Below are 27,467 nucleotides of genomic sequence, written 5' to 3'. Positions count from 1 at the left end.
ATATTCTCTTAACAGTTTTTAAAAAGTCTTAATATAAAACAAGACTGTTTGTATAGATGCAAGTGTTAAAACACTTACATTTTTTTATTTACAGAAAGTAGTGCAATATATACATATATTTTTCGTATGATATTTTCTTATAAATGAAAATATTAAACAAAAATCAACTAACAAAGGAAACTTATACAAATTTTGTAAAAGTAATAAACACTCTTCCAGAATGCATTTTTACATTCGGAAAATTTTTTGTTTCACACCAGTCATTCCAAAAGATAGAATTGAAAGAGATGTAATAAAAAATATCATGTTAATCATTATTATACATTATTTTGACGTTTTATACTCACAACCCAAATAAAAAAACCATAATAAAAAAATACAAGCTTCAGAAATGTGAAATTGGTACCTATATATAAGAAGAGATTTCTTATATACTAAGTTAAAATAATCTTTTAGAGCCAGTTTTAATTCTTAAACCGTAAATTTTTGAGACAACTATATTTTTTAAAAAATAAATGAAAATGACATCTAAAATGTAAAGGTTCATACAATGACAATATTAAACTAACTTCTATTAGATGTTGATGGTACAAGAATAATGACGTACATAGAAAATCATGATGTAAACAATCAAGCCTTCTTCCATTTATTGCAATTGCCAAAAGAAAATCATGAACGAAGCACAAAAAATATATATTACAATGTATAAAAAATTTCCCTCCATAGTTACAAGTCCCAAACCTTCCACTTAACGGCGTAGTTACATTGTAAATAGATATATACTATATACAAGACCATGGTGTTAACTATGCTTTCATCCTGGTTCCTGTTAATGGCATAGCCATAACAACTTAAAGCAAGTAGCTATGTCCACAATTAAACTTCGGGACCAGATGCAAACATGGATACAAGACCTCTAAACACTTGAGCTGAAAGCTGGTGTGCCTGGAAAATCTCTCCATCAACATTCCATACACTCTCATCACCCGAAGAAGTGAAAGTAAATGCAGGGGTCTGCAAAAGCTAGACAAAATTAATAAATTATCCATGGTCATGCTTGGAGGTGGTGTGGTGTGTGGATTATGGAAAAACCAACCTTATGATGTTCAACAAACTTAAAATTTAAGGGGCTTCCCCCTCTTCTTGTAAGTTGAGTCAGATGCCTGCATCATTTTGTAAAGAAAACAAAAAAGGATATTGTTACTAAATGTTTAACCTATATTTGATTTCTGTAGAAATAATGACACAAACATAAAATACAATCATTTAAACTATATAACATATATGAGAGCAGAGCGTATGAATTTTTAAAATAAAAAATTAAGGTTCCACATAAAAGAGTATCACTCAACTTTTTCATGATTCAGTCTTCACAAACACGTCACAAGGTTGTGCAAAAGATTATTATTCTATTTATTCTAAGACTGCCAGAGACAGATTTCCAGAGGATTTTTTTAAGCAGTAGTATACCAAGTACAAAATATCCCACTAAAAACCAGGTGCAAGTCATTATATTAAATAGTCAATGGATTGCATACATTTAATGTAAAATTATTTTTCTTCAATTCAAAAGTTCCATTAGCTCAATTGAGCAGATCCTACATGTAAAAAAAATTCCGAGGGTTCAAAAGATTGATGTGATATGGCATTGGAATGCAAGATTTCCAAACATACGATAGATAAAGATTTCTTTCTTCGTAGTAAAGAACAGATTCAAACTTTACAACAGATTTACTGACTTTGATAATTTCACATGCATAATGTAGAAAGAAGACAGGTGGTGTTTACCATAAATAAGATGCATGGGGACAGTCTCTGATCAATATAAGATGAAGGAAACCATCTGACAGGTGTGCATCAGCCACCAATCCATCCGGTGCTTTTTCATTTCTGCAAGAGATTACAGCAGCTCCTACACTAAGAAAATGTCCCTTGGATCTTGCCCATCTTGTTTCTTCTGAATTCAAATGAGGTGTGAGGCTGCAAACTCCAACAGATGCATGATTTGGCTTTTCATTACAAACATTGCAATTAGTTCGGCAGATACGTCTTTCTGATATGTGTGAAGACCTTATTGCCCGTATCAAATTACCCTGATAATCTCTTTTGGAAGTTAAATTGATTTCATCTGATTCAACATCTAGGTATGCTATTTCTGCCTCATATGACCTGAAGATATGCATGCAAAGGCCAAGTTAAATAAGCAAGATGTTAAGTGTCAATAACAAAGGAACAACCCTATTAGTTTGTGCATAAAAAATGTCAACTATTACCACAAGAGGTCTTTAACCATTTTTTTAAGCTTGTTTGATAAAAAAAGATTCATTCTCTTCATAAAAGAGATAGAAGTCGAACTAACAAGGAGTGATTCTTTGATTTGTCCATGGAGTTGAATAACTCGGTAAAGAAAAGTTTATGATCCAAATCAAAGGATTCAATAGAAAGAGTAACCCTCATAATACACCAACAAAAACCGATTTCATGGTTACAATCTTATATCCTAAGAGATAAGGAAACTGTGCATATTTCATCCAAGACAATGTTATGTCCCAAGAGTGCTTAAGGAAATAAGGCAAGTAATACTCAGAGACAACCAGAGACTCTCTAAATTATTCTAAAATACAATGAAGATCTTATTGGATATCTTTCATGTATGCCAACTAATGGAACCTATAAGTATAACAACATATATTTTATGAACATGGCATCTCCAGCTGTGGTTCAAAACAAAGAAAGAATACACATTACATAGTTCCCATATAACAGACAGAATAAGGGAATAAAGTAAGAAAAGTATGGAATTCAAGAAAGGAATTTACTTAAGATTACCTGTGCTTTAAAAATACCATTGTTCCGGCATAATCATAACGTGTGGGACCCATCCAACGATACTTCTCACTCTCTGTGATGACATCACCATAAAATCCATACCTGATACCAATAACGTAGGATATAGTATTACTAAATCTCTATAACAATTAAGAATTAATTTGTAGTATATGCAAGATGATTATGTAGTACATGCCTCAATGAGTTTTAGATTGAAAACAGCTTCTTGATTGGACAAGAAAAATTTCAACTATTATATGCTAAAAAGTACAGCGTAAAGGCGGAAAAAGCTTCACATTTTATATCTCCATTTGTGAAACTAACCGTGAACATTTTCCAACTGAGAATGCAAAAGATGCACATTTAAAGATGAATAAAGACAAACCTTAATTAGTTATCAAAACAAAAATGTCATTCAAGGTTTGGCAGTGCAATGAGGCTGGCAGATTAAATGTACTTTTACTATATTCAGAAATGCTCTCCCCCCTATTCTCTCAGCTAGTGGTCATGTGCAAGTAAATTCAAGACCCATCCCAAAATTATATTTATAAATTGATTGAGATAAAAAAAAAAAAAAAAGACATAAATATATTGGTCCTCTTTGGAAAAAAAATTCAAAATTCAATGCGGTTACTAATCATTGAACATATATGTTGTTGAAGATCTTATATCGATTAGAGATATAACCACATTTAGTGTATATATATATATCGGTGCAAACTTCTTCTTAAGAACTAGTTTTGTGAGGTTGACTTACATTTAAAGTCCACCTTCAAAGATATCTGAAAGGGAAAACCCCTTTGAAAATACCACAAGCTTTACACTATGCAAAACCTAATCACTGTGAGGGGAGCTTAGGACTTCAAAATAGGTTTAGTAAGGACCAAAACTCAAAGTATAGTTAGCAAACTGAAATTGTAAAATTTTAAGGAATCAAACCAACAAAAGCTTGTCAATTTAATTTCCTCAACTACCGTACAGCACTTGTTGTGACCCTTAACAACAACAATTACAGACATTGGAAATGTTTGAATATTAAGCCACAAAATATGCTTGAAAGATAAAACATTTGCAACTAAAATACGCTAAAATCGAGTTAGAATTGTCTTCTTTTTATATTTAAAGAACACATAACAGAAGAATTACCCTGAAAAGGAAGCTGCATAGCGCACATTAGGTTCAACCTCAGAACTGGGAGTCATTTTCCACCGTACAACTTGAGCTATGTCAAGGTGCACCCTCTTACCAAGGACAATATGCAATGCAGAAGTAATAGGATCCCGAGTTCCAGTGGTACTACAAAATACATAGTGTTGTATTCAGAGTTTCACATAGCCCATGTGAATTGTATCATAAAACTTTAAGGTTACACAGAAAAATATTTGCTACACAAATCTAAGGTGCATATAATTTTCAAATATATATATTAGGATTTTATAAAAAAACTAGAATATCTTTAGTGTATCTTAGACTATTTTAGAATATATCAAAGATCTTTAGAATATATTGAGGAATAAACTAGTTATCTAATTAATGTTTAAAATTGTTTCCTAATTTTATGATTTACCTCCTTTATTCAGGATTAGTAGTTTTATTGAAATGAGGCTTGTAATAGCAATACTACACTAGTACTTGTGTTATGTAACAGTTAGTTATGATAGGTTAGCTACCCATTGGTTAGATAGGCGTTGCCTATAAATAACTAAGAGGGAGCAAGTCGTCTTGGGAATTCTTTGGGACAGAACCAGGTCACTCAAATACTGGAGTGTAACACGGTTTCCCATCAATAAAGATAATTTCTGTTAGATGTTAAGATGTGTGTTTCTATTAATTGGGCTCAGCCCATTCTGTATTAAGGGCATGGGCCCATATCTTACATTATAAATAAACTACCCTATGTGTATACAAAAGATACAAGGGATATTTTCTCCCAATCTTCTCTATTTCTCATATGGTATCTAGAGCATAGGATTAGTTCCAGCCAACTCCACGGTCTCTGGCACACATCATCGTCGCTGTCGCCGCTGCCGTCGTCATGTGCTTATACCCCTCAACAAAATGGGGTGGCTGAGCGCAAGAATAGACACCTTATTGAAACAACTCGTACTCTTCTAATTCATGGTCAAGTACCCTCACGTTTTTGGGGTGATGCAGTTCTCACGGCATGTTATCTTATAAACCGCATGCCATCTTCCGTCCTAGATAACAAAATCCCTCATTCTATCTTATTTCCTCAAGACCCTCTACATCCATTACCTCTTAGAGTTTTTGGGTCTACATGTTTTGTTCATGATTTTAGTCCTGGTCTTGATAAGTTATCTCCTAAGTCTCATAAATGTGTCTTCTTAGGATTTTCACGGTCACAAAAGGGCTATAAGTGCTTTTCCCCTTCCCTCAATCGTCATTTTATCTCTGCTGATGTCACTTTTGATGAATCTTCATTTTACTTTTCACATCTATCTCCTAGTTTTGTACCTCCACCTGCTACTGTTGATATTCCTATTTTCTGTGATCCTCCAGGTGATGCTCCACCCATTTTGTCTCCTCCTTCTTTAGACTCTCATTCACCACAGGATCGTCCTTCACCACCACCCCTTCAGGTTTATAGTCGCCGCAATTGTCTCCCTCATGGCTCACTTCCAGTGCCGCCTCTTGTGTCTCCTCCGACTCCAGCAAATGAGTCTGATCTGCCTATTGCCCTCCGTAAAGGTATACGCTCTACCCGTAACCCTTCCCCCCATTATACTGTTCTTAGTTACCACAGATTATCTCCATTTTTTTATACATGTCTCTCCTCCATTTCTTCTGTGTCAATTCCCAAGTCTGTGGGTGATGCCTTAACTCATCCTAGTTGGCGTCAAGCTATGCTGGATGAATTAAGTGCTTTACAGAAAAGTGGAACTTGGGAGCTTGTCCAATTACCATCTGGAAAGTCTGTTGTTGGTTGCAGGTGGGTGTACACTATCAAGGTTGGCCCTGATGGCACTATTGATCGTCTGAAAGCTCGACTGGTTGCCAAAGGCTACACACAGATTTTTGGTTTGGATTATGGTGATACTTTTTCTCCAGTGGCAAAAATGACCTTTGTTCGCCTATTCATTGCCATGGCCGCTCTTCGCCAATGGCCTCTTCACCAACTTGATGTCAAAAATGCTTTCCTTAATGGTGATTTGCATGAAGAAATTTATATGGAGCAACCGCCTGGCTTTGTTGCTCAGGGGGAGTCATCTGGATTGGTATGTCGTCTTCGCAAATCCTTATATGGCCTAAAACAGTCTCCTCGGGCCTGGTTTGGTAAATTCAGCTGTGTTGTTCAACAATTTGGTATCTCTCGCAGTGCAGCGGATCATCCAGTGTTCTATCGCCACTCAAGTGCTGGATGTATCTACTTAATAGTGTATGTCGATGATATTGTTCTCACAGGAAGCGACTATCTTGGCATCTCTCAGATGAAACAACACCTTTGTCATCATTTTCAAACCAAAGATCTTGGCAAACTCCGGTACTTTTTGGGTATTGAAGTAGCACAATCCAACACCGGTATTGTCATATCTCAGAGGAAGTATGCGTTAGACATCTTGGAGGAAACAGGGTTAAAGAACTCTAAATCTGTTGAGACACCTATGGATCCTAACATCAAACTCCTACCAAATCAGGGGGAGCCTTTCTCAGATCCTGAACGGTACAGAAGATTAGTTGGTAAATTAAACTATCTTACTGTTACACGTCCTGACATTTCCTTTGCAGTTAGCGTGGTGAGTCAATTCCTAAACTCCCCATGTGAAGACCATTGGGATGCAATTGTTCGCATACTGAAGTATATTAAAGGATCACCTGGAAAAGGTTTGCTATATGGTCCTAACAACGATACAAAAATAGTTTGCTATTCAGATGCTGATTGGGCTGGTTCCCCTTCTGATAGGAGGTCTACTTCTGGATATTATGTCTCTATTGGTGGCAACCTGATATCTTGGAAAAGTAAGAAGCAAAGTGTTGTGGCAAGGTCCAGCGCAGAAGCAGAATATAAAGCTATGGCATCAGCTACTTGCGAGCTTGTGTGGTTTAAACAATTACTTAGTGAATTGAAATTTGGAGATGTCACTCACATGACACTTATATGTGATAATCAAGCTGCTCTCCATATTAGCTCTAACCCTGTCTTCCATGAGAGAACCAAGCACATTGAAGTTGATTGTCATTTTATTCGAGAAAAAATCATATCCGGAGATATCAAGACTAAGTTCGTTAACTCAAGCAACCAGTTGCCAGACATATTCACTAAGTCCTTACGAGGACCTAGAATTGATTATCTTTGTAACAAGCTTGGAACATATGATTTATATGCTCCAGCTTGAGGGGGAGTGTTAGATGTTAAGATGTGTGTTTCTGTTAATTTGGCTCAGCCCATTCTGTATTAAGGGCATTGGCCCATATCTTACATTATAAATAAACTACCCTATATGTATACAAAAGACACAAGGGATATTTTCTCCCAATCTTCTCTATTTCTCACAATTTCCATCTACAATCTGATCTAGGTTCTAACAACTCTACCTAATTATTATATTAGAATATAAAGGACCACAATACTACAACAAGATGTAGTGACTAGTACAGTACAAAAACATATCAATCTAACATCATTAAATTATGCAATCTCAATAATATGCAACTTCTATTTATGGATAGATCATCATATAACATCAATATGCTCTTCCACGCATTATGAATAGTTATGGAGGCATCTGTATTTGCTAGCAAATCAGTGAAAGATAGCACTGATGGAAATAAGTCTATAGTTAGGTTAATTTAATGTCTACATTCAATGTTTGAACTATGTAGTAAGTAGTCAATCCCTTAGATTTGATTATCATGGTTAGGCTTCCTAGATTATAGCTGGTATATATTGATATATATGCTGCCCCTGTGAATGACTGAGGAACTAGTTTAGCAATTGTCTCCATTTTTTCCCGAAATGAAAGAAAAACATGGATACCCATAGATCCATCATCCTCTAATGAAAAAATTATGTCCAATTTCAATACATGTAGTGCATAGGCAATCCTTTCATTTAGTGACCATAATTAAGCCTCCTTGATTATAGATTGTATTTACTGTATGACAAATAATATATGTTCAGCTCCCTGTGTGAGATTGTGACCCTTAATTTCCAAATTAAACTGTTAAAAAATACATTTGTAACAGTTGAATATAGTGAAAAACTATATTTAGATTAATCTCCCTTGTGTAAAATACACACATAGGGTTCTCTATTTATAATAGAAGAAATATGGGCTAAGCCCAAAATACAAATGAGAAATAATAACAAACCAACTAAAAGATAAAAGATAATATATCTAACACTCCCCCTCAAGCTGGAGCATACAAATTGTATGAACTAAGCTTGGAATAGATGAACTCAGTGTTAAACTAGATGATTTGTCTTCAAGAGTGTGAGGCAAACATAGATGAACTAACAGCAGCTTGTGAAACTTCAACTTCAAAAGTGGATGAAGGAAAGCAGTGGTGGACAATGACAATCTGCAAGGACTGATTCCCAATCAATGATGGATGAGTGACGGGATCAACAGTGGTAGCTGAAAGCTAAGAGCTACAAAACTGCAGGGACTACACTAAATTCTCATCAATGATGGATGGGTGACGGGATCAACAGTAGTAGCTGAAATCTACAAAACTGCAGGGACTACACCCATATATATGTGACTTGACTTGCAGTGTCTTGGAAACGTACTCCCCCTCACTGTGAACGGCGGAAATGTGGAATATCACAGTTGTTGGACCACTAAAACAAAACAAAATATTAAGCTACAATGCTGAAACAAAGACATCAAAGATTCAAAGATATTAGAAAGTGAGTTTATGCCTAACTCATCCCCACAAAACCGGCTTGTAAGGTGAGGTTTGCACCTCACTTATATATTATCATTTGGCCTTATCTCTAGTCGATGTGGGACGTCCAACACACCCCCTTCACGCCGATGTATAGACATCTCGTGCGTGATAGTAGAAATTGGGTGGTCCGATAACGGCCCGATTGCGGGTGGAAGAGAAGAATAGAATGCCCACTTAGAACTCGCTAGGATAGGCTCTAACCATGACTCTGATACCATATTAGACTCCCCCTGAGCAACAAACCCTGGAGGTTGCTCCATATAAACTTCTTCCTCAAGATCACCATGTAGGAAGGCATTCTTGATATCCAATTGATGAAGTGGCCAGTGACGAATGGCTGCCATGGCAAAGAAGAGACGAATAGTAGTCATCTTGGCTACAGGAGAGAAAGTGTCACAATAATCAAGACCATAAACCTGAGTGTAACCTTTTGCAACAAGCCGAGCTTTGAGCCGATCAATTTCACCATCAGGGCCAACTTTAACTGCATACACCCATCGACAACCAACCGCCTTTTTTCCTGGGGGAAGGGGCACCAGCTCCCAAGTATTAATGTGGTCAAGAGCCTGCATTTCTGCAATCATAGCTTGTCGCCATCCAGGATGATCAAGTGCTTCTTTCACATTCTTGGGTATAACAACAGAGGACACTGAGGATAAAAGAGAAAAATAGGAGGGCGACAATCGATGATAGCTTAGAAAATTATAAATGGGATGAGGGTTCCGAGTGGAACGAGTACCTTTTCTGAGGGCAATAGGCCATGCTGAATCATTTGCACCAGGAGGCGTGGGAGGAGGTGACGAGGGAGAAGAATCTGAAGTAGGAGATTCACCATTGTCTTGGGGAGGTGGACTATCCATTGGGGCCCTGTGTGGGATGATCTCAGTATGTGGAGAAACAGGTGTAGAAGGATTGTGATCATGACTGGGAATGACAGAGACAGTGGAGCTATTTGACTCAACCATTGGAATAGGAAGGACCTGCTGGAGGATAGAAACATCTTGAACAGATGGAGAGAAGTAAGGAGTCTGTTCAAAGAATGTGACATTGGCAGACATGTAATACTTCTTAGTTTCAGGAGAGTAACACCGATATCCTTTTTGAAGTCGAGAATAGCCTAAGAAGACACATTTGAGAGCGCGAGCGGAGAGTTTGTCTAGACCTGGAGACATGTCATGAACAAAACATACACAGCCAAACACTCGGGGAGATGTATGAAAGAGAGGATCATTAGGAAACAAAATGGAGAAAGGGACTTTATTATCAAGAGAGGAGGAGGGCATCCTATTAATAAGATAACATGCAGTTAAGATGGCATCCCCCCAGTGATGGACAGGAATATGGGCACCAAGCAAAAGGGTACGAGCAGTTTCAACCAAGTGTCTATTTTTTCGTTCTGCTATACCATTTTGCTGTGGTGTATGAGGACAAGTAGACTGATGTAAGATACCATGGGAACTCAAGATGGCAGAAAAGGAGGATGAAAAATACTCTTTGGCATTATCACTTCTTAATATTTTGATTACTTGACCAAATTGATTCTTGATTTCATTCAAAAAGGATGTAAAGATAGCTAACAATTCAGAACGATTTTTCATAAGATAAACCCAAGTACATCTTGAATATTCATCAATAAAGGTAACAAAATAGCTATAACCAAAGGAGGAGATACGACTAGGTCCCCATATATCAGAATGGATGATGGAAAAACTAGAATTACATATTGATTGAGACCTTTTATGAAAGGAAGATCTAACATGTTTTCCTAATTGACATGACTCACATTCTAAGGTTTGGAGACCACTAAGTTCAGGACACATCTTTTTTAATTTGGACAAATGAGGATGGCCAAGTCGATCATGTAGCACTTTAGGATTAAGAGCAGCAACACAAGACACCCTTGGACGAGATCCAAAATGGTATAATCCGCCAGCTTCATATCCTTCTCCAATCTGTCTCCCCGAACCACGCTCCTGTATAACAAAAGATTTATGATCAAAGGTTATTGAACAATTTAACATTTTAGTCAACTGGCTTAAGGAAATTAAATTAAAAGGACAATTAGGGACAAAAAGGACTGAGTTGAGATTGAGGGAGGGAGACAAAGAAACATGACCGACTCCTTTGGAAGAAGTTTTAGATCCATTTGCAAGGGTTATGAAATGAGGTTTTTCTCGAAAGGAAATAGATGAGAACAAAGAGGTATTACCAGAAATGTGATCAGAAGCACCTGAGTCAATTACCCATGAATTTTGACATTCCATAGATTGAGAAACGCAGGCTGTTGATGTATTGGGAGATTGAGATGGTTGTGCCAAGCTGTTAGACTTTAACCTTAAATACTCTTGATATTCATCCTCAGAAAACATAGAAGTAGAGGTTTCAGTTTTCAAAGTGGAAGTTTCAGTCTTCGAAATATTGGCGGTTTTGGAAGGGAAACCATGTAAGGAGTAGCAATTCTCTTGAGTATGACCCATCCTTTTACAATATGTGCATTGAGTACGTCCCCGACCTCCTCGTCCTCCTCCTCTAGTGCCACGTCCTCCTCTTCCTCGTGTGGCAACCATGACAGATGGTTCCACTAGTTCATGCGCTTCTTGAGTTTGAGATACCGGGACACGCAGAAGGCGAGTGGTCAATGTTTCCATAGAGGGGACCTCATGACTAGTTAGAAGTTGATCTCTGAGATGATCAAAATCGGGATGTAGGGCACGAAGGATCAACACCATGTAGAATTTGTCTAGTTTCTTTTTTATATCCTCTAATGGATCTACTTCCAAAAACATCCTAAGTTCTTCGACAGCAGATTGGGCTTCAGTCATGAAGGACACCATATCATGGTCTGCCATTTTAAGAGATGCAAGTTTATTCGTAGTGTCATAGAGACGTTGAATATCGTTGGCATAAATGCTTTGGGCTTTCTTCCAAAAGGAGTGACAAGTTTTGAAAGCCCTCAAAGATACAAAAAGTTTGGGTTCCACTGATTGCCATAACAGGGCACACAACTGGAAATCTGCTTGTTTCCACTGATCAGCTTTTTCAGTAGGCACATGGCTTCCATCTCGCTCAAGGTGGTCATAATGCCCTTGGCCAAGGAACCACATTTCAACGGCAGCAGACCATGATAGATAATTTTTTCCATTTAGCTTCTCGGAGGTAATTGATGGACTTCCAGAGAAGGAAAGAGTACTGCCAGACGCCATTTCTGAAGAAGACGAATAGTACTAACGAAGAACAAGAAAACCGGCTTGTAAGGTGAGTTTTGCACCTCACTTATATATTATCATTTGGCCTTATCTCTAGTCGATGTGGGACGTCCAACAAAAGATATGTTGGAGGTCCAAAATTCTTTGCTGGACAACTCCCAAGTGGTGATACTTAGCCATGTATCACAAGAAGATCGGGCTAAACTCTAGCCCAAGAAGAACTGACGCAGTTGCGTCTGTCTGAGGCGGTAGCGACTGTAGCGGCGGTTGACTACTATAAAATTGTAGGGACTAAATTGCCATCACTGACTGATGGGGCCTGTAGTGGCTGGAAGCGACAAAACTACAGGGACTGCCATCACTAACTGACGAGGTGATGGGGGCCTACAGTGGTTGGAAGCATACGGTGCCTAGACAACGGCAAACGGCGAGGGACAGCGGCAAACGGCGCGGGACAGCGGCAAACGGCGCGGGACAGCGGCAAACGGTGCCTGTACAGCAGAAAACGGTGCTAGAACGGCATCAGCAGCTGAGACGAAGCACACAACGCAGAAAGGAAGGTCCAACAATGCGGAACGTGTGGCGAGATGAAGATGCTTTGAAGACAGACGAAGATGGCAGCAATGGCTGCTCTGGAAGGTCTGAACAGAGAGAGGAGGAACCCTAAAAATTCAAAGTGCTGCGATTGACGCAACGACCACAGATCCAGAAAGAGGACGAGGAGGCGATCACGGCGGTGCTGATCGGCGGCGGAAAGCTCCGGCGACTCTTGCGGAGGCGCGTGGAGGCGCGTGAGAGGTCTGATCGCCGCGATCTTCGTACGACGGTGGTCGCCCAGCCGAGACGCTTCCGATGGTGTGGTCGCCGGTCGATTCTGGAACTCCGGCGACGGCGATGGCGGCGGCGGCGGCGGTGGCGACGGCAGCGGCGGCGACAGCAGTGGCACACTGGGTCTGGACTGGTGCTGACTGTGGCAGAGATTTAAGAAGAAAAATAGACTGCCCACTGAGATTTTAGGGGCTGCCGGCGGCCATGGTGGCCGGCCGCCGGCAGACAGCAGAGACCACCAGAAGAGGATCAGAGAACTTGCTCTGATACCAAGTTGAATATAGTGAAAAACTATATTTAGATTAATCTCCCTTGTATAAAATACACACATAGGGTTCTCTATTTATAATAGAAGAAATATGGGCTAAGCCCAAAATACAAATGAGAAATAATAACAAACCAACTAAAAGATAAAAGATAATATATCTAACAGTAACAATTAAAAGTAATTTATGCTGAAGAAGGCAAAATGAAATTTTGATAGAAGATATTGCAAATTGGTTTGGTTTTAGATGCATGAAAATCAAAGCAAGATTATTCTGTATAAATATATTATTTAAATTAATATTAGATGACATAATCTCTAGTGCAAAATGGAAAGTACGAAGGAAAAAGGTTACCAGATTACAATGGCATCAGTTGAACCTGCAGGAATAATCCCAAATCTAAACCATTCATTGGGAACAGGAAATTCAGCAGCCTTATCTTCGGAATCTTCAAAACCACATAATAACCAAGCATTAAATGTCATTCCTTTTTTTCCTTTTCTGTTATAGTGGCTATGTGCTTCTATAAAGTAAAGTAGAGATGTAAAGGAGGGGAAATGGTGGTTGCAGAAACTAACACTTCACAGTGTCACTGAAGTATGGAAACTCTAATATGTTAACTAATAGAAATTATACAATGCAATTAATGAAGAGTTGGAATGATGCCTATAACTAATCCAGCACTGACATTATTAGGAGTTGATGTACCATTGGAAACATTAGGGTCTTAGAAAGTAGTTGAATGCTTATTTACTGTCTTTGTAAATATAAATTGTATTTACTTTTTCCTGTGTATATATACAAATATGCTATGGATAAATCAGTCAAGCAATTCACAAATTACTTTCTTAATTTATCCTCAAGTCTCTAGTATTTATTTTCATGTTTCCCAACTCATTTCAGTTTCAAAGGCGATATCCAAAACAATATGTACATGAAACAAGTCAGCAACTCATCACAATTACAAAGCGTCTGTTTGGGAAGTAATGGTGTACAGAAAAATTAAACTCACTCAGATTTGAGATTCTGGATCCAAATTGTTTTGGACTTGAAATCAGAGGAAACTGGTCTTCCATTTTACTTGAAGTCTCGGCAACAATTTCATCTTCGTCATTAACCAAGGAATCACCATTATCTTTAACCACATGAACAAAATCTGAAGGAGTTGGTGGGTAGGGAGCTTTAAACCTGGGAGAAAGAAACCCATTAAGGATTTCATTGAAAAATCCATCACCACCCTGGAACCACCACAGTTAGAACAATATAATTTAAAAACTGAGGAAAACCATTTGAAAGCAACTAGTTGAAAAGTGATTAAATGGATGCATCTAAACTATAAAGGTTTGAAGCTTGATAAACATAAAATCTCATGAACATATCAAAAGAATGGTTGAGGTATTACACCATAACGAGAATATGCATGAGGTTCTTGGATATTGTACTGTAGTGCAAGGCATTATAATAAAAATCAAATCCAAATGTCAATCTTGATATTGCACAAGCTCATCATATCAAAGGCATCTCTTGACACTGTACCATTTGGTAGAGTATATTAGATCAGAAAGCTAAGTTTTTCATATTCATTTATGGTTCCAGAGTTTATACAAGTTTTATTCAATTGTTGAGGTAAGATGAAAATCGAAAAGTGACAGAACTGAATGAAGACAGAAGAAAGTGGAGAAAATAAATGAAGAGAAGTGATGGAAATGTGTATTATTCTCTAGTACAACTGGCATAATTGAGCCAGAGATGAGGTGCAGTAATACTTAGGGAATTTGAGTGACCCTGACCTCACCCTACTACAAGTCCAATCCAATACTTTCAAACGACAAGCTATATTTATTTGTAAATATCTCTTGTTTATAGGCAATATGGATTAATTCTTTCTCGTTCTCAGCCCAATAACAAATAAATTTAACTACCAGCTCCCTCACTAACAGATTAGCTATCAGACACCTAACAAAACTTCAAACATTAGAGATTAGATCCTCTTTAAATAGGGAAATATCTACAGCTAACAATCAAGGATTGTATCCCTTATTACTCTTTAATTTGTTTCCATATTTAGTACTCTTGATCATTATAAATGGAGAATCCCTTGTATGCTAACACATTCTCTAAATCCTACACTGTATAAGAGCAAATAGTTTATTTCAATTTTTTTAAAGAGAGAAATGCTCTCAAAGAAATTATTAATGATTTTGACCAATTGGCTGATTTGTTCACCAATTCTCTCAAACGTTCTCATGTTGACAACATTTCTAATAAGTTTGACTTATGATATATATGCTCCAGCTAGAGAGTGTTAAAGATATGATTAGATCCTCTGAAAATAAGGAAATATGTATCGCTAATGATCAAGGATTGTATTCCTTATTACTCTTTATATTGTTTACATATTTTGCATTCTTGACATAATGGAGGTAAGTGTAACTAACAATCAAGAATTGACCCACATTAGGATATTATGTCTTTATTGGAGGTAATATGAATTCATTGAAGAGGAAGAAGCAAAATTTTATTGCCAGATCCAATGCAGAAACTGAGTACCAAGGTACAGCTCTCTCTACATGTGAGCTAATATGCCTAAAACATCAACTCCAAGAATTGTGTTTCTATGAAGACTAAAGGAATGTCATTTGTTATCGTTGGAAGTCCCATATCGACTAGAGATAAGGCCAATTTAAAATATATAAGTGAGTGCAAACCTCACCTTACGAGCCGGTTTTGTGGGGTTGAGTTAGGCTTCAAGTCTACTTCTTAATATGGTATCAAAGTCAGGTTAAAGTTTATCCTAGTGATATTTGTTGTTTGTTGGACATATTATTCCACCTGCTGATACCGGACCACCCATTAATGTATAGTCTCATGCTCAAGATGTATATACCTCGGCGTGAAGAGGGTGTGTTGGAAGTCCCACATCAACTAGAAATAAGGTCAATTTAAAGTATATAAGTGGATGCAAACCTCACCTTACGAGTCGGTTTTGTGGGATTGAGTTAGGCTTAAAGTCAACTTCTTAACAGTTACAAACCAAGCAACCCTGCACATTGCCTCCAATGCAATCTTTTATGAGCAGACTAAGCATACTGAGATTTATTTCAATTTTATTATGAGAAGTTTATATGTGGAGAAATTACTAGTTCATTTGCTAGTTCTACTAAGACCACTTAACAGATATTTTCTCCATGTCTCTTCAAGGACTGAAAATAGCAAACATATATTGCAAGCTTGATACATCCAGCCGATGTGCTCCAAGTTCAGGGGAAGTGTTGAGATATTACGTAGATTATATAAATGTATTAAAAGATATGACACAACTATTAATTAATTGACATTGTTCCTATTATATGAGATTTGCTTTGTATTTATGTAAATAACATTTTTAGGAGAGTTGTACCTAAGGTGATTATGATCATATTTCTAGTAGTATCGTGCCATTAGATTGACCTCCATTCATATCCTTTGCACAGTTTAATCAATCATAAATTTACATATTTTTCAATCATTTCCTATAGTCTTAACTATATCATAATGAGATTTATCAGCATAGTGCAATAAAGTATTACACAGTTATTTCTGGTCCAATTCTATCAGAATGTAAAGAAGGGAGTTAAGTTCTTACAACGGCTACAACACCATCATATGAGTTAAGCTCCATATTTGTTATAGAAGACATCACATCAAATGCCTCTCCTGCTCTCTCTGTCACAATCACCTAGCAAAGGAAAGTAAACTTATTACAAGAATACAGATTAATTATCACAAAGATAAGTTCTCCTTCTTTAATTTGCAGTATTTAGAGCAAACAAAAAAAGTTGTGATGTGAAAAGTTTATGTTAGACGTGTATACTTGCAGACATAAAGGTAGGGCAGTAACTAAGCTGAGCAAAATTAAAAGACAATCACCTCAAGCTAATGCAATCAAAATATATCAATCTTCCTTGTGCTTAAACAGATAGAGCGCAAGTCAGTAAGATCATTTGAAGAAACAAATTCACACAACATTGATCATTACTTCATTCTCCCCTGACCTCCAATATATTATTACATTTTCTCATCTAATAAATTTCTTTTTGTTGATTATCAACAAAATCATGTCAATTTTTTGTTATGGACAAAACTTACATATTGTACTTTAGGTACATAAATTTGGAGTTTCACCTCGGCAATATACATTTTATTAAACACATTATATATTTCAAAAATGAAACTCCAAATTTAATGGGACAAAAGCACCAACTGTACCTATAGTACACTATATAAATTTTGTCTTTATGCTATTTATATTATTAATTATTAAATATACATAACAGATCAGACTCCATTTAATCAAGCACCGAAATTGACCATATTCTTAATCAATATCTACCATATACATAAACTTATTTTTTTAAACATATATAAAATGCAATTATAACTCAACTTTTAAAGAACAAGCTCAAATAGATCACTGGTGGTTTTATTTGTTCACTTCACCGGTCTAAGTTGTAGATTGACCGGCCAAGGCAAGCACAACAAAAAAGTAAAATTATTTTAAAAATGAATCTAAAATTAGAATATTCATCCTTGTGAACTTCCATAAATTATTAAAACAAAATCCATAAGTTAACATCATGAAATTAATGGAAATGGGGTTTATTCATTTCTGTTACAACAGTGGAGAACAGTCCAAAAAAAATATTTTAAAAGCTATTGAGCAAGGAGTTGATGGCCCATTAGAAGACATGGACAGGAGTTAAACATACATAAACATATCATCCAAAGTTTATCAGGAGTTATCCATTTAGGATATCGTCCGAGATTCTAAAGTTTCACCTTTGTTTCTACTCTAGCGCGAGAGAATATAGGAGCTACAGCTTCCCAGGTTCTACAGCCATTACCTTTACCGCTCCTTGGATGAACAAAAACCTAGTGAATCAGAAATTATATCTGGGAAAAGTTCATTTTAATTAATCAATAAAAGTAAAATGCAAAATTGTAAATCTTTGACCAATAATAGAGCATACCAAAAGATTCTTTGGTCTTCCAACTTCCTGTTTCAAAGAAGCATTAAGTTGATTAACCCACTTCCGACACACTTGCAAATTTGTATGACCAAAAGTATAATCAGCCAGGATACACTGAGAAGGTTGATTTTTGCTCCTTATAAAACCATGCACAGTAAAGCGGTACATCTGCATAATTGTAAGGTAAATAGAATGAAACAGTACAAACCTCTAAAGAAAAAAATTGCATAATCGTGAACAAGAACAAGAGCAGACCTGTATGTCTTGACCCAAAAGTAGACATTCAGGAGCAGGAGGGAGACTCGATATGTAAATTGAACCATGACCGTTTAACTCAACAGCATATATCTCAGAAAGTTTGATCTCAGTAGCAGCCTTGGGAAAATATTTAACACGTAAGCAAGTTGAAATATCCTGATTCGTTGAACATTTAAGAAAAAATAGTATTAGAAGAAACCCAAACTATGTGCTCAATTTAGTAATTACAGTTTAAAAACTATCCACTGCTCATATCAGGTCATATTATTGCAACTAATTATAAATATATATATATATATATATATATATATATATATATATATATATATATGTTTGAGAGTAAAAATAAAAAAATAAAACATAAACAAGCCATGACAGGGATGATATGCTAGAAAGAAATTGAAACACAAGGGAAGCTCTGTCATTATTAATTTAGATATGAAAAATTATTGAAAAACTACTTTTATAAGGAAATACATTGTTGTTACTCCACAATGGTAGTATTTCCTTCTACTCTGCAGCAAAGAGTGTGGCCCTTGGCTGTAGTAGAAATTTACCCACTATCAAATCTAATAAAATGTGACTATAAAGCTGTCTTATTTTATATTATATGCCAAACTCTACTGCAGTTGTTAAATTTCAATGAGAATTACCCATTATAATTTGTTTATGATTACGTATGAATCTTTGTGAGCATTTGCCTATTTATTGATATTACTGCCCACAGGGAATGTATATGTTCCGTCATTTGTTACAGATTAAGGTCTCCGTTTGCATCAGAGAAAGACAAATGTATTTTCCTGATTCTGAGCATGTTCATGGTTGTTTTGTTCAAATGTCGATAGGAACCCAATTGAATATAGGTAGAAATTTGTACTGTAGATTGAAAAATAACTTCGACTAAAGAGAAACCCCTGCAATACCAGTACATAAGTTCCTCAGAGAAACTATTTATCTACTTGATAAAACAATCCAAAATTCTTCGCCGTATACATCTCCCGTTACTTTGTATGTAACCACATTTGCCCCCTTATCTCTCTATAACTAATTTTTCCCTCCTTCTCTATTTTCCACCTGAGTTAACTGGATCGGGCAAAAGATATATGGGCATGCAGGTACCCCATAAGAGGTTGTCATGATTCAATGGAAATTGAAAACATATCAATGCCACTTCCTTTAAATTCTACCTTGCCCTCAAGGAAGAGGAAGGAAATTGTAATGTAATATACCTGTTGCCACTTCCCAACCCTCTGGGCAGAAGGAAAAGTGACAGCTTGAAAATATGCTTCCTCCCGAGAAGCTTATTCCACTGGTCAAGCCTTCCAAGAGATGAGCTATTCAATAATTGTTGTTCCATTATCCTTGAGGCAAAAAGAGAGAAGCGTCTCCTTCTCTACATTTGCTTCTTCCCATGTAGCCTCTTCCATTGCTTGAACCTTCCAAAAAGGATAAGCCACTCAATTACTTTTCTCCCATTACAGTTACTCCCTTTGCGTTCACCTACTATTTCATTAGACTTCACAATTTTTTCACTGTTTACCCAATTATGTAGCAAGAAAAAGGATTTTGTAAATGTATACATCATGTAACTCTATTTTGTGAATCCTTCCATGTAAACCAAATCCAAACATCAGCCCATGAATTTTGGTTTCAGTAATCTCTGCATTAACATCAAAATCCAATGCTTCCACTATAGAGGCTTTCTCCAACATAGCCAAATTGATAACTGGTGATGAAACCAAAAGTGTAAGTATACTTCTCAAAGCTTATAACAATTCCCAAATCTGTAGCATTCTCTACTCTCCATTCAGTAACTAGGATGAATTTAAAACCTCACCCAATTTCAAATCAAATGCACTAGAGCCCAAGTACAACATCTTAGCAATATTTTCATTCACAAGGGTTGGTTTTGAATAAATGGTGCACATGTTAAAGAATAAGATGGTTTTTTCAAAGTGAGTGATACTTTACCCGTTCCACTACAACTATTAAATGCACTATAGCAATTTGATTGCTCGTTCAATAGCTTCCAAGACATTGGATTATTCGTTGTGTGCAGTTCTATTTCTCATAGAAAAACCATTGAAATGACTAAAGAAATGAACCAAGACACTGACTCAATTAAGTTGCCAATATTGCCATCATCAAACACAACTTTGTTTGGATGTATCTGGTTAATAATTGCCAAAATCAGCTGAACAAATCCCTCTCTCCATCAGGTCTTGACCCACTGCCAAGTAATACCTACCATTTGTTCAAGCTTCACTGATGGGGTCTTGTGCACCACAACAATATTTTAGGCCTTTCACAACCCATCCTCTCTTCAAAAACCATAAATGTGGATGCACTTGGTTGGAATTAGATTGACCTTTTTGCATGAGTATCCCGAAAGTATGGGATTTAACCCTTTAATTTGAGGTTTAAATATTATTTTGGTCCCTATTTTCATCCAGTTTGGTCAACGTGGTCCTCAGTGTTTTTGCGCTTTCATTTAGGTCCCTATTTTGGTAAAATTTGTTCAATTTAGTCCTTTTCTATGATGCTGTTTAAATTGTTGACGAAAGAGCACACAGAGTAGCATTGTTTGCTTGACGTGTGTTGATTTAGCTTACGTGCCAGTAGAGGAGAAGCTCGGTCGTCAAGCTCAACCAACAGAGGAGAAGCTCGATTGAGAAGCTTCAACCTTGCGCATCCTCCCTCTACTTTCATACTCAGTTTCTCTTCCTTCACCATGCCACTGCTAACAACTGCATCTCTGGCACCAGCTATCACTGTCTTCCCCAACCTCCTTCAACTTCCGTTTTTGACAAAACTCAAGAGATCCCTCCATTGTCGTTACAACAATGATTCATCTTCTCCTCTTTCCCCGTTACAATCACAATTGTTAAGTGGACTTTAAGACTAAATCATCTCCACAAAACTGGATTGTAAGATGAGATTTGCACCCATATATATGCTTTAACTTGGCCTTGTCGCTAGTCGATGTGGGACTTCTAACACACCCCCTCACGCCAAGATATATACATCTCGTGCGTAAGACTAGACATTAATAGGTGGTCGGATAGCGAGTGAAACAATATGTCCAACAAACAACAAATATCGCTAGATAGGCTCTAACAATGGCTCTGATACTATGTTAAAAAATGGACTTTAGGCCTAACTCAACCCCACAAAACCGGCTTGTAAGGTGAGGTTTGCACCTACATATATACTTCAAATTGGCCTTATCTCTCTAGTCGATGTGGAACTTCAAACAACATTTAATCACGAACAATAACAAAAATTAAAATTGAAATAGGGAAGGAGGAATGGGTTGAATGAGATAGAAAAGGTGAACACGATGGCGGTAATAGAGGCCATGGGCTTCGTTATTGCAACCATGGATTTGGAAGATTGAAACCCTTACAAAGGAGAAGGAATAAAGAGAAAACATTAGACAGAGTCAGTGATGGCTGCAATTGTGAGGGTCTCGGTGGCAAAGTGGTGGTGATTTGACGGCGAGCAAGCGACGGTTCTAGCTGGGTAACAGAGTGAGGCGACGGATCCTGGTGCCAATGGTGGTATGCCTCGCGGAAGAACGTGATAACTACTGACTTGCTGGCCTAGCTTCTCCTCTACTCGTCGAGCTTCTCAGTCGAGAAGCTCCTCTGTTGACAGGCCACATAAGCAAAAGCAGCACACGTCATGTAAACAATGTCATCCTATATGCTCTTTCGTTAACAATTTAATAGAAATCATGGAAAAAGACTAGATTGAACAAAATTTTCCAAAAATAAGGACCTAATTGAACGCGCAAAAAAAATTAGGACTACATTGAACAAATTGGACGAAAATAGGGACCAAAATAGTACTTAAGCCTTAATTTAAGAAACCTACCCACTCTACAAAATACCAGTTATGTCCCCCTTTGTATTTGTCCCAATTCAGCCCCAACCCTTGCTCTTTCCAAAATTTGTGTGCTATCATGTAATGACACAATAGCATGCATCTTCTTCTTCCCCTCCATCACCAAGTAGTGCCTTCCACCATATCAAAACCATAATTTCATGTATCTATTAGAAGGTTCAAGTTGTCCTCAATATCAAGCAACCAGAGTGTAAGTTGAGATGATGACCACCCATTGACTACCATTAGAAGCAATTCACAATTTAGTTGTGACTTGTTTTCCCAACAATGTCTCCTTTTGTCAATCTAGGTTTACCTTCATTTCTTGTTTTCTGATGATCTACCCAATGGACTAGTCTCATCAACTCTCTTTTTTGCACAAGAATGGGACTTTTCATTTCAACCCCCAAAGCCATTAGCATTTGGGTTTTATTCCTCTTCATTTCACCAGGAGTATTCATGTTGGAAACTGCCATTCTCTATGCATTTTCTAATCATAGTGACAGGAAACGACTCCCAATATGCATTTAGATCACTTTAGCACCATGACTGAACCACCAAAGCATGGCTTCACTGCACCCTTTGTTAGATATATTATATCTTTTATCTTTTAGTTAGTTTGTTATTATTTCTCATTTGTATTTTGGGCTTAGTCCATATTTCTTCTATTATAAATAGAGAACCCTATGTGTGTATTTAACACAAGGGAGGTTAATCTAAATATAGTTTTTCACTATATTCAACATGGTATCAGAGCAGGTTCTCTGATCTTCTTCTGGTGTCTCTGCTGTCTGCCGGCGGCTGGCCGCCATGGCCGCCGGCAGCCCCTAAAATTTCAGTGGGCAACCCTTCTCTCTTTCTTTTTCTCTTAAATCTGTGCCACAGTCAGCACCGTGCAGTCAGATCTCTCCACCGTCGCCGCCGCTTCTTTCCGGCCAGTCCGTCGCCGCTCCGGCCACCGCTACCGCCGTCGTCGCCGCCGCCGCCGCCGGAGTTCCAGAATCGACCGGCGACCACACCATCGGAATAGTCTCGGCCGGGCGACCACCGTCGCACAAAGATCGCGGAGATCGGAGCACCCACGCGCCGCCACGCGCCGCCGCAAGATTCGCCGCTGCCGCCGCTGCCGTCGCGCGTGCCGGCGCGTCGCCGGAGCTTTCCGCCGCCGATCAGCACTGCCGTGATCGCCTCTTCGCCCTCTTTCTGGATCTGTGGTCGTTGCATCAATCGGAGTACTTTGAATTTTTAGGGTTTCTCCCTCGCCATGGCTGCCCAACTTGATGATCGGAGTCGGTCTCGCCAACCAGACCATCGCCGCTGGCCATGCCGTTTGCCGCTGTCCCGCGCCGTTTGCTGCTGTCCACGCGCCGTTTCCCGCTGTCCAGGCGCCGTTTCCCGCTGTCCGCGCCGTTTGACCACTGTCCAGCCACTATTGATCGCTGTCCAGGTGCCGTTTCCGCTGTCCGGCGCCGTTTAGTTTGCCGTTGTTCGGCACTGTTTGCCACTTTTCGGTGCTAGAGTTAGCCCGATGTTTGGCCCTGTTTGCCGCTGTTCAGTGCTAGAGTTAGCACTGTTTGCTGCTGTTTGGTGCTAGAGTTAGCACTGTTTGCCGTTGTTCGATGCTAGAGTTTAGCCCGATCTTCTTGTGATACACGGCTGAGTATCACCACTTGGGAGTTGTCCAGCAAAGAATCTTGGACCTCCAACATATCTTGATGTCTTTGTTTTAGCATTGTAGCTTAATATTTTGTTTTGTTTTAGTGGTTCAGCAACTGTGATCTTTCACATTTCCACCTTCACACTAAGGGGGAGTCCGTTTCCAAGACACTGCAAGTCACATAAATATGGGTGTAGTCCCTGCAGTTTTGTAGATTTCAGCTACTACTGTTGATCCCGTCACCCATCCATCATTGATGAGGATTTAGTGTAGTCCCTGCAGCTTTGTAGCTCTTATTTTTCAGCTACCACTGTTGATCCCGTCACTCATCCATCATTGATTGGGAATCAGTCCTTGCAGTTTATCATTGTCCACCACTGCTTTCCTTCATCCACTTTTGAAGTTGAAGTTTCACAAGCTGTTGCTAGTCCATCTATGTTTGCCTCACACTCTTGAAGACAAATCATCTAGTTCAACACTGAGTTCATCTATTCCAAGCTTAGTTCATACAATTTGTATGCTCCAGCTTGAGGGGGAGTGTTAGATATATTATATCTTTTATCTTTTAGTTAGTTTGTTATTATTTCTCATTTGTATTTTGGGCTTAGTCCATATTTCTTCTATTATAAATAGAGAACTCTATGTGTGTATTTAACACAAGGGAGGTTAATCTAAATATAGTTTTTCACTATATTCAACACCCTTCATACTCATGAACTCCCATTGTAGCTTATCGCATAGTTGAATTTCTTGCTCCCCAAAGAACCTTTCAGCACTACCTATCAACCCAATAGAATCCATTCCCACAAAGTCCGGCAGCTCCACCACTCACGTGTTCTCCATCTCCATAAACACTAGGTCTCTCTTGAGCAATCCAACACACTGGACCAATTGATAGGGACCCAATTCAATATAGGTAAATTTGTACTATAGACTGAAAAATAAAACTATTACAGAAGAGAACACCCTATAATCCCAGAGCATTAACTCTTCAGTGAAAATTTCTCCGCCTGATAACAAACAACAACCCAAAATTATTCCCTACATACCTCTCACATTCCTCTTTATATAACCTCATTTCTCCTCTTCGCTCTCTATTACTATAACTCTAATGGGCCATGGGCATTTGGGCATGCTGGTACCCCATACTGGCTTGTACTGATTCCATGGAAATTGGAAACCTATCACAATCATACTTTGTCTTGCATAAAGAGCTGTAAGAAATCTGATCACAAAAAATTGTTTGTGTTGGCTTGAACATAAGTGATCTTAAACTCACTATTATCAAAACAAATTTTGGATGCTGCACTTCGCACCTCCTAGTATTATCCTGTAGCATGAAATGATGTAATGACTCCCTTAGTGATTCCTACAAGCTTCATGGGAGTTTAACTCAAACTTGCGTTCCATTAAAACAGCCAACAAATCCATCTCTTACCCACAAATTTGGCTCCTCACTCAAGCTCTACCAGCAAAGCTCAGACCCCGTTCAATGAATACATTTTATCAAACACAACAACTACATCAAACACGGTCACGAAAATTCAGAGTCAAAACCAATATTCAACGGCAGTTTCCAACATGCGGTACGGGTGCTGCTACAAGATACCTATAGCAACACATGGTTCGTCAATTTTTACATAATTACTACAAGACTGTTCAAAGAAAACCTGGTATGTGGTACCACGAATTCAATAGACAGGATTATTGATAGAATTCTGTAACTACGATTGAACATAGTCTACATAAGGGCGAGATGAATCATCAACCCCATCTGAGAAAAATGACAATACAAGCCAGACATTTTCACAAACATGTTGAAAGCAATCAAATGGACTTACATTATCCAAGGATCCCACCAATTTCCAATACAATCGGTCTGAGTGGAAGGTGACGGTGACCTCCCCAACGTGATCCAACAAAAAGGTGGAGCTCAAAACCGAAGCTTCACCATCAAAAAGTGAAGCTGTGAGAGACGTATCCCCCACATCACAATCGTTTCCTTCTCTCTCCATTCACAACGGAAGAAGAGTCAAGGAAACGAGTTGATGTATGTTTACCCGAAAATTAAAATTTCAAAGTTCTGGAAAAGGTTGAAAACTTTCAACCAGGTGAAAAAGGCTCGAATTAGTAGCGTTTGGAAAGTGCAAGGAAATTGCAGAGTAAAATCTTTTATTATGGTTTCGTTTGGTGTTCTGTTTTTTCCCAACGGAACTTGTGAGGGGCAAAACCATTGACTCGATTTAGCGCAAGCAAGCGATTTACCACATATTTTTACACCAAAATTGAACTGAATATTCTTTTTCCAAAGATTGCATACCAACCGTAAATGGTTATTATTATTCTTTCTTAATTATTTTTGTTTTTTTTTCAAAATAAATTAAAATACACTTTAACCAACTTCATCCTTTAACGTTTGAAACCAGATTAATTTAATCCTAGAAAAAACATATTTAACTTAGGTTTTAAAATTGTTATAATGTTGAGTTTCGTGGAATTACTTTGTCATTAAAAGATCAAACTAGCAATAAATAAATAAGAAATTGTTTTAATATTAAGTTATGATATTAGAAACTAATATGTTTAATTGAAAATACAATTTTTATAGATTTCTAAATAGCAATAATGAATTGCTAAAAACAGTATAGTTTTTAAAACAAAGCTATGATTAATTATATGATAGCGCATCAAAATATACTATATAATGGAGAATAAAAAATGTAAAAATCACGTTATTGTTGGGAACAAACAAAGTCCCACATCGAATAAATATATATTATATACACATAAGATGCATCCCTTAGTAAGAGGCCTTTTAGAGTGGTACCAAAAGCAAATCCGTGAAGGTTTAGCCCAAAGCAGACAATATCTTACTAGTGTGGAAATCTATGGATATGTGTTTATATTAAACCCACACAACATCTGATATCAGAGCCCATGGTTCAGATGTTGGGTACAAACAAAGTCTCAAATTAGATTAAATATGAAATACACATGGGTTTGTATACACATAAGATACATCCCTTAGTAAGAGACATTTTGGAGTGGTACCAAAAGCAAATCCGTGAGGGCTTAGCTCAAAGCAGACAATATCTTACTAGTGTGGAGATATATGGATATGTGTGTATATTAAACCTACACAACAGTTATACTATGAAATTAAGAAAATTGAAATAAAAAAAGAGAAGGTGATTCATATTATGAAAGAAATTAGACCATACGAAAGATTATACGTGATTTAATTACTTCTAGTATAATAATTGACATCTCAATTTTAATTAATCACTCGTGTTTTCTCTTTGTTTTACATGAAAAATTTTAAATATATCAATTTTCTTTATGTTAAATAAGAAAATATATGTTTGTTGGGTCTATTAAGGAGGGGGTTCACATGGGAGATACAAACACCAATGACATTTAAGTCTAACCATATAAGGGATTGACACCAACCTTTACCCAAAACCTTAAGGCAATGAGTTAATAGGTCTTTCATCTTTATATAGTGCTATACTTTCTCATTTCTATCCAATGTGGGACTTAAACTCACTTGGATTCCCAACAATCTCCCCGTTAAGGGTGAGTCTCTTTCTACATAGGTACACTCCCCCTCCAATAG

At 37.6% G+C, this 27,467-nt stretch overlaps 1 protein-coding gene across 5 annotated transcripts; it reads right to left on the bottom strand.

The window, feature by feature from the left end:
* Window positions 1–623: 623 nt before the first annotated feature.
* Window positions 624–26,070, bottom strand: LOC108347829 (ceramide kinase). 5 transcript variants are annotated; one of them, XM_052870468.1, is made up of 12 exons: window positions 25,693–26,070; window positions 18,307–18,426; window positions 18,052–18,219; window positions 17,861–17,953; window positions 16,668–16,760; window positions 14,055–14,280; window positions 13,397–13,490; window positions 3,976–4,125; window positions 2,830–2,931; window positions 1,789–2,169; window positions 1,097–1,163; window positions 624–1,023 (listed from the first exon to the last, which is right to left on the bottom strand). In XM_052870468.1, exons 1-12 carry the CDS (start codon window positions 25,864–25,866, stop codon window positions 877–879), a joined length of 1,815 nt encoding a protein of 604 aa, XP_052726428.1. In that variant the 5' UTR covers window positions 25,867–26,070; the 3' UTR covers window positions 624–876. The 5 variants fall into 5 exon arrangements, with proteins under 5 accessions (XP_052726428.1, XP_017442751.1, XP_017442752.1 ...); XM_017587262.2 differs by having other exon boundaries at window positions 18,307–18,465; window positions 25,693–26,069; XM_017587263.2 differs by having other exon boundaries at window positions 624–1,014; window positions 18,307–18,465; window positions 25,693–26,068.
* Between the last annotated feature and the right edge of the window lie 1,397 nt (window positions 26,071–27,467).

This window comes from Vigna angularis, chromosome 11, assembly GCF_016808095.1.
Source record: "Vigna angularis cultivar LongXiaoDou No.4 chromosome 11, ASM1680809v1, whole genome shotgun sequence".
Taxonomy (NCBI): Eukaryota; Viridiplantae; Streptophyta; class Magnoliopsida; order Fabales; family Fabaceae; genus Vigna; species Vigna angularis.
Note: the sequence above shows the minus strand (reverse complement) of the source record. Positions and strands in the feature narration are given on the sequence as shown.

What these genes read in the sequence shown, in the direction of transcription:
- LOC108347829 (XM_017587262.2), bottom strand. Translation starts at nt 25,866, where the DNA reads ATGGAGAGAGAAGGAAACGATTGTGATGTGGGGGATACGTCTCTCACA. An exon ending in ATGATGGTGTTGTAGCCGTT is followed by an intron (nt 14,281 to 16,667) that starts GTAAGAACTTAA and finishes TGGTGGTTCCAG; the next exon opens with GGTGGTGATGGATTTTTCAA. An exon ending in AGTTTGTTGAACATCATAAG is followed by an intron (nt 1,024 to 1,096) that starts GTTGGTTTTTCC and finishes AATTTTGTCTAG; the next exon opens with CTTTTGCAGACCCCTGCATT.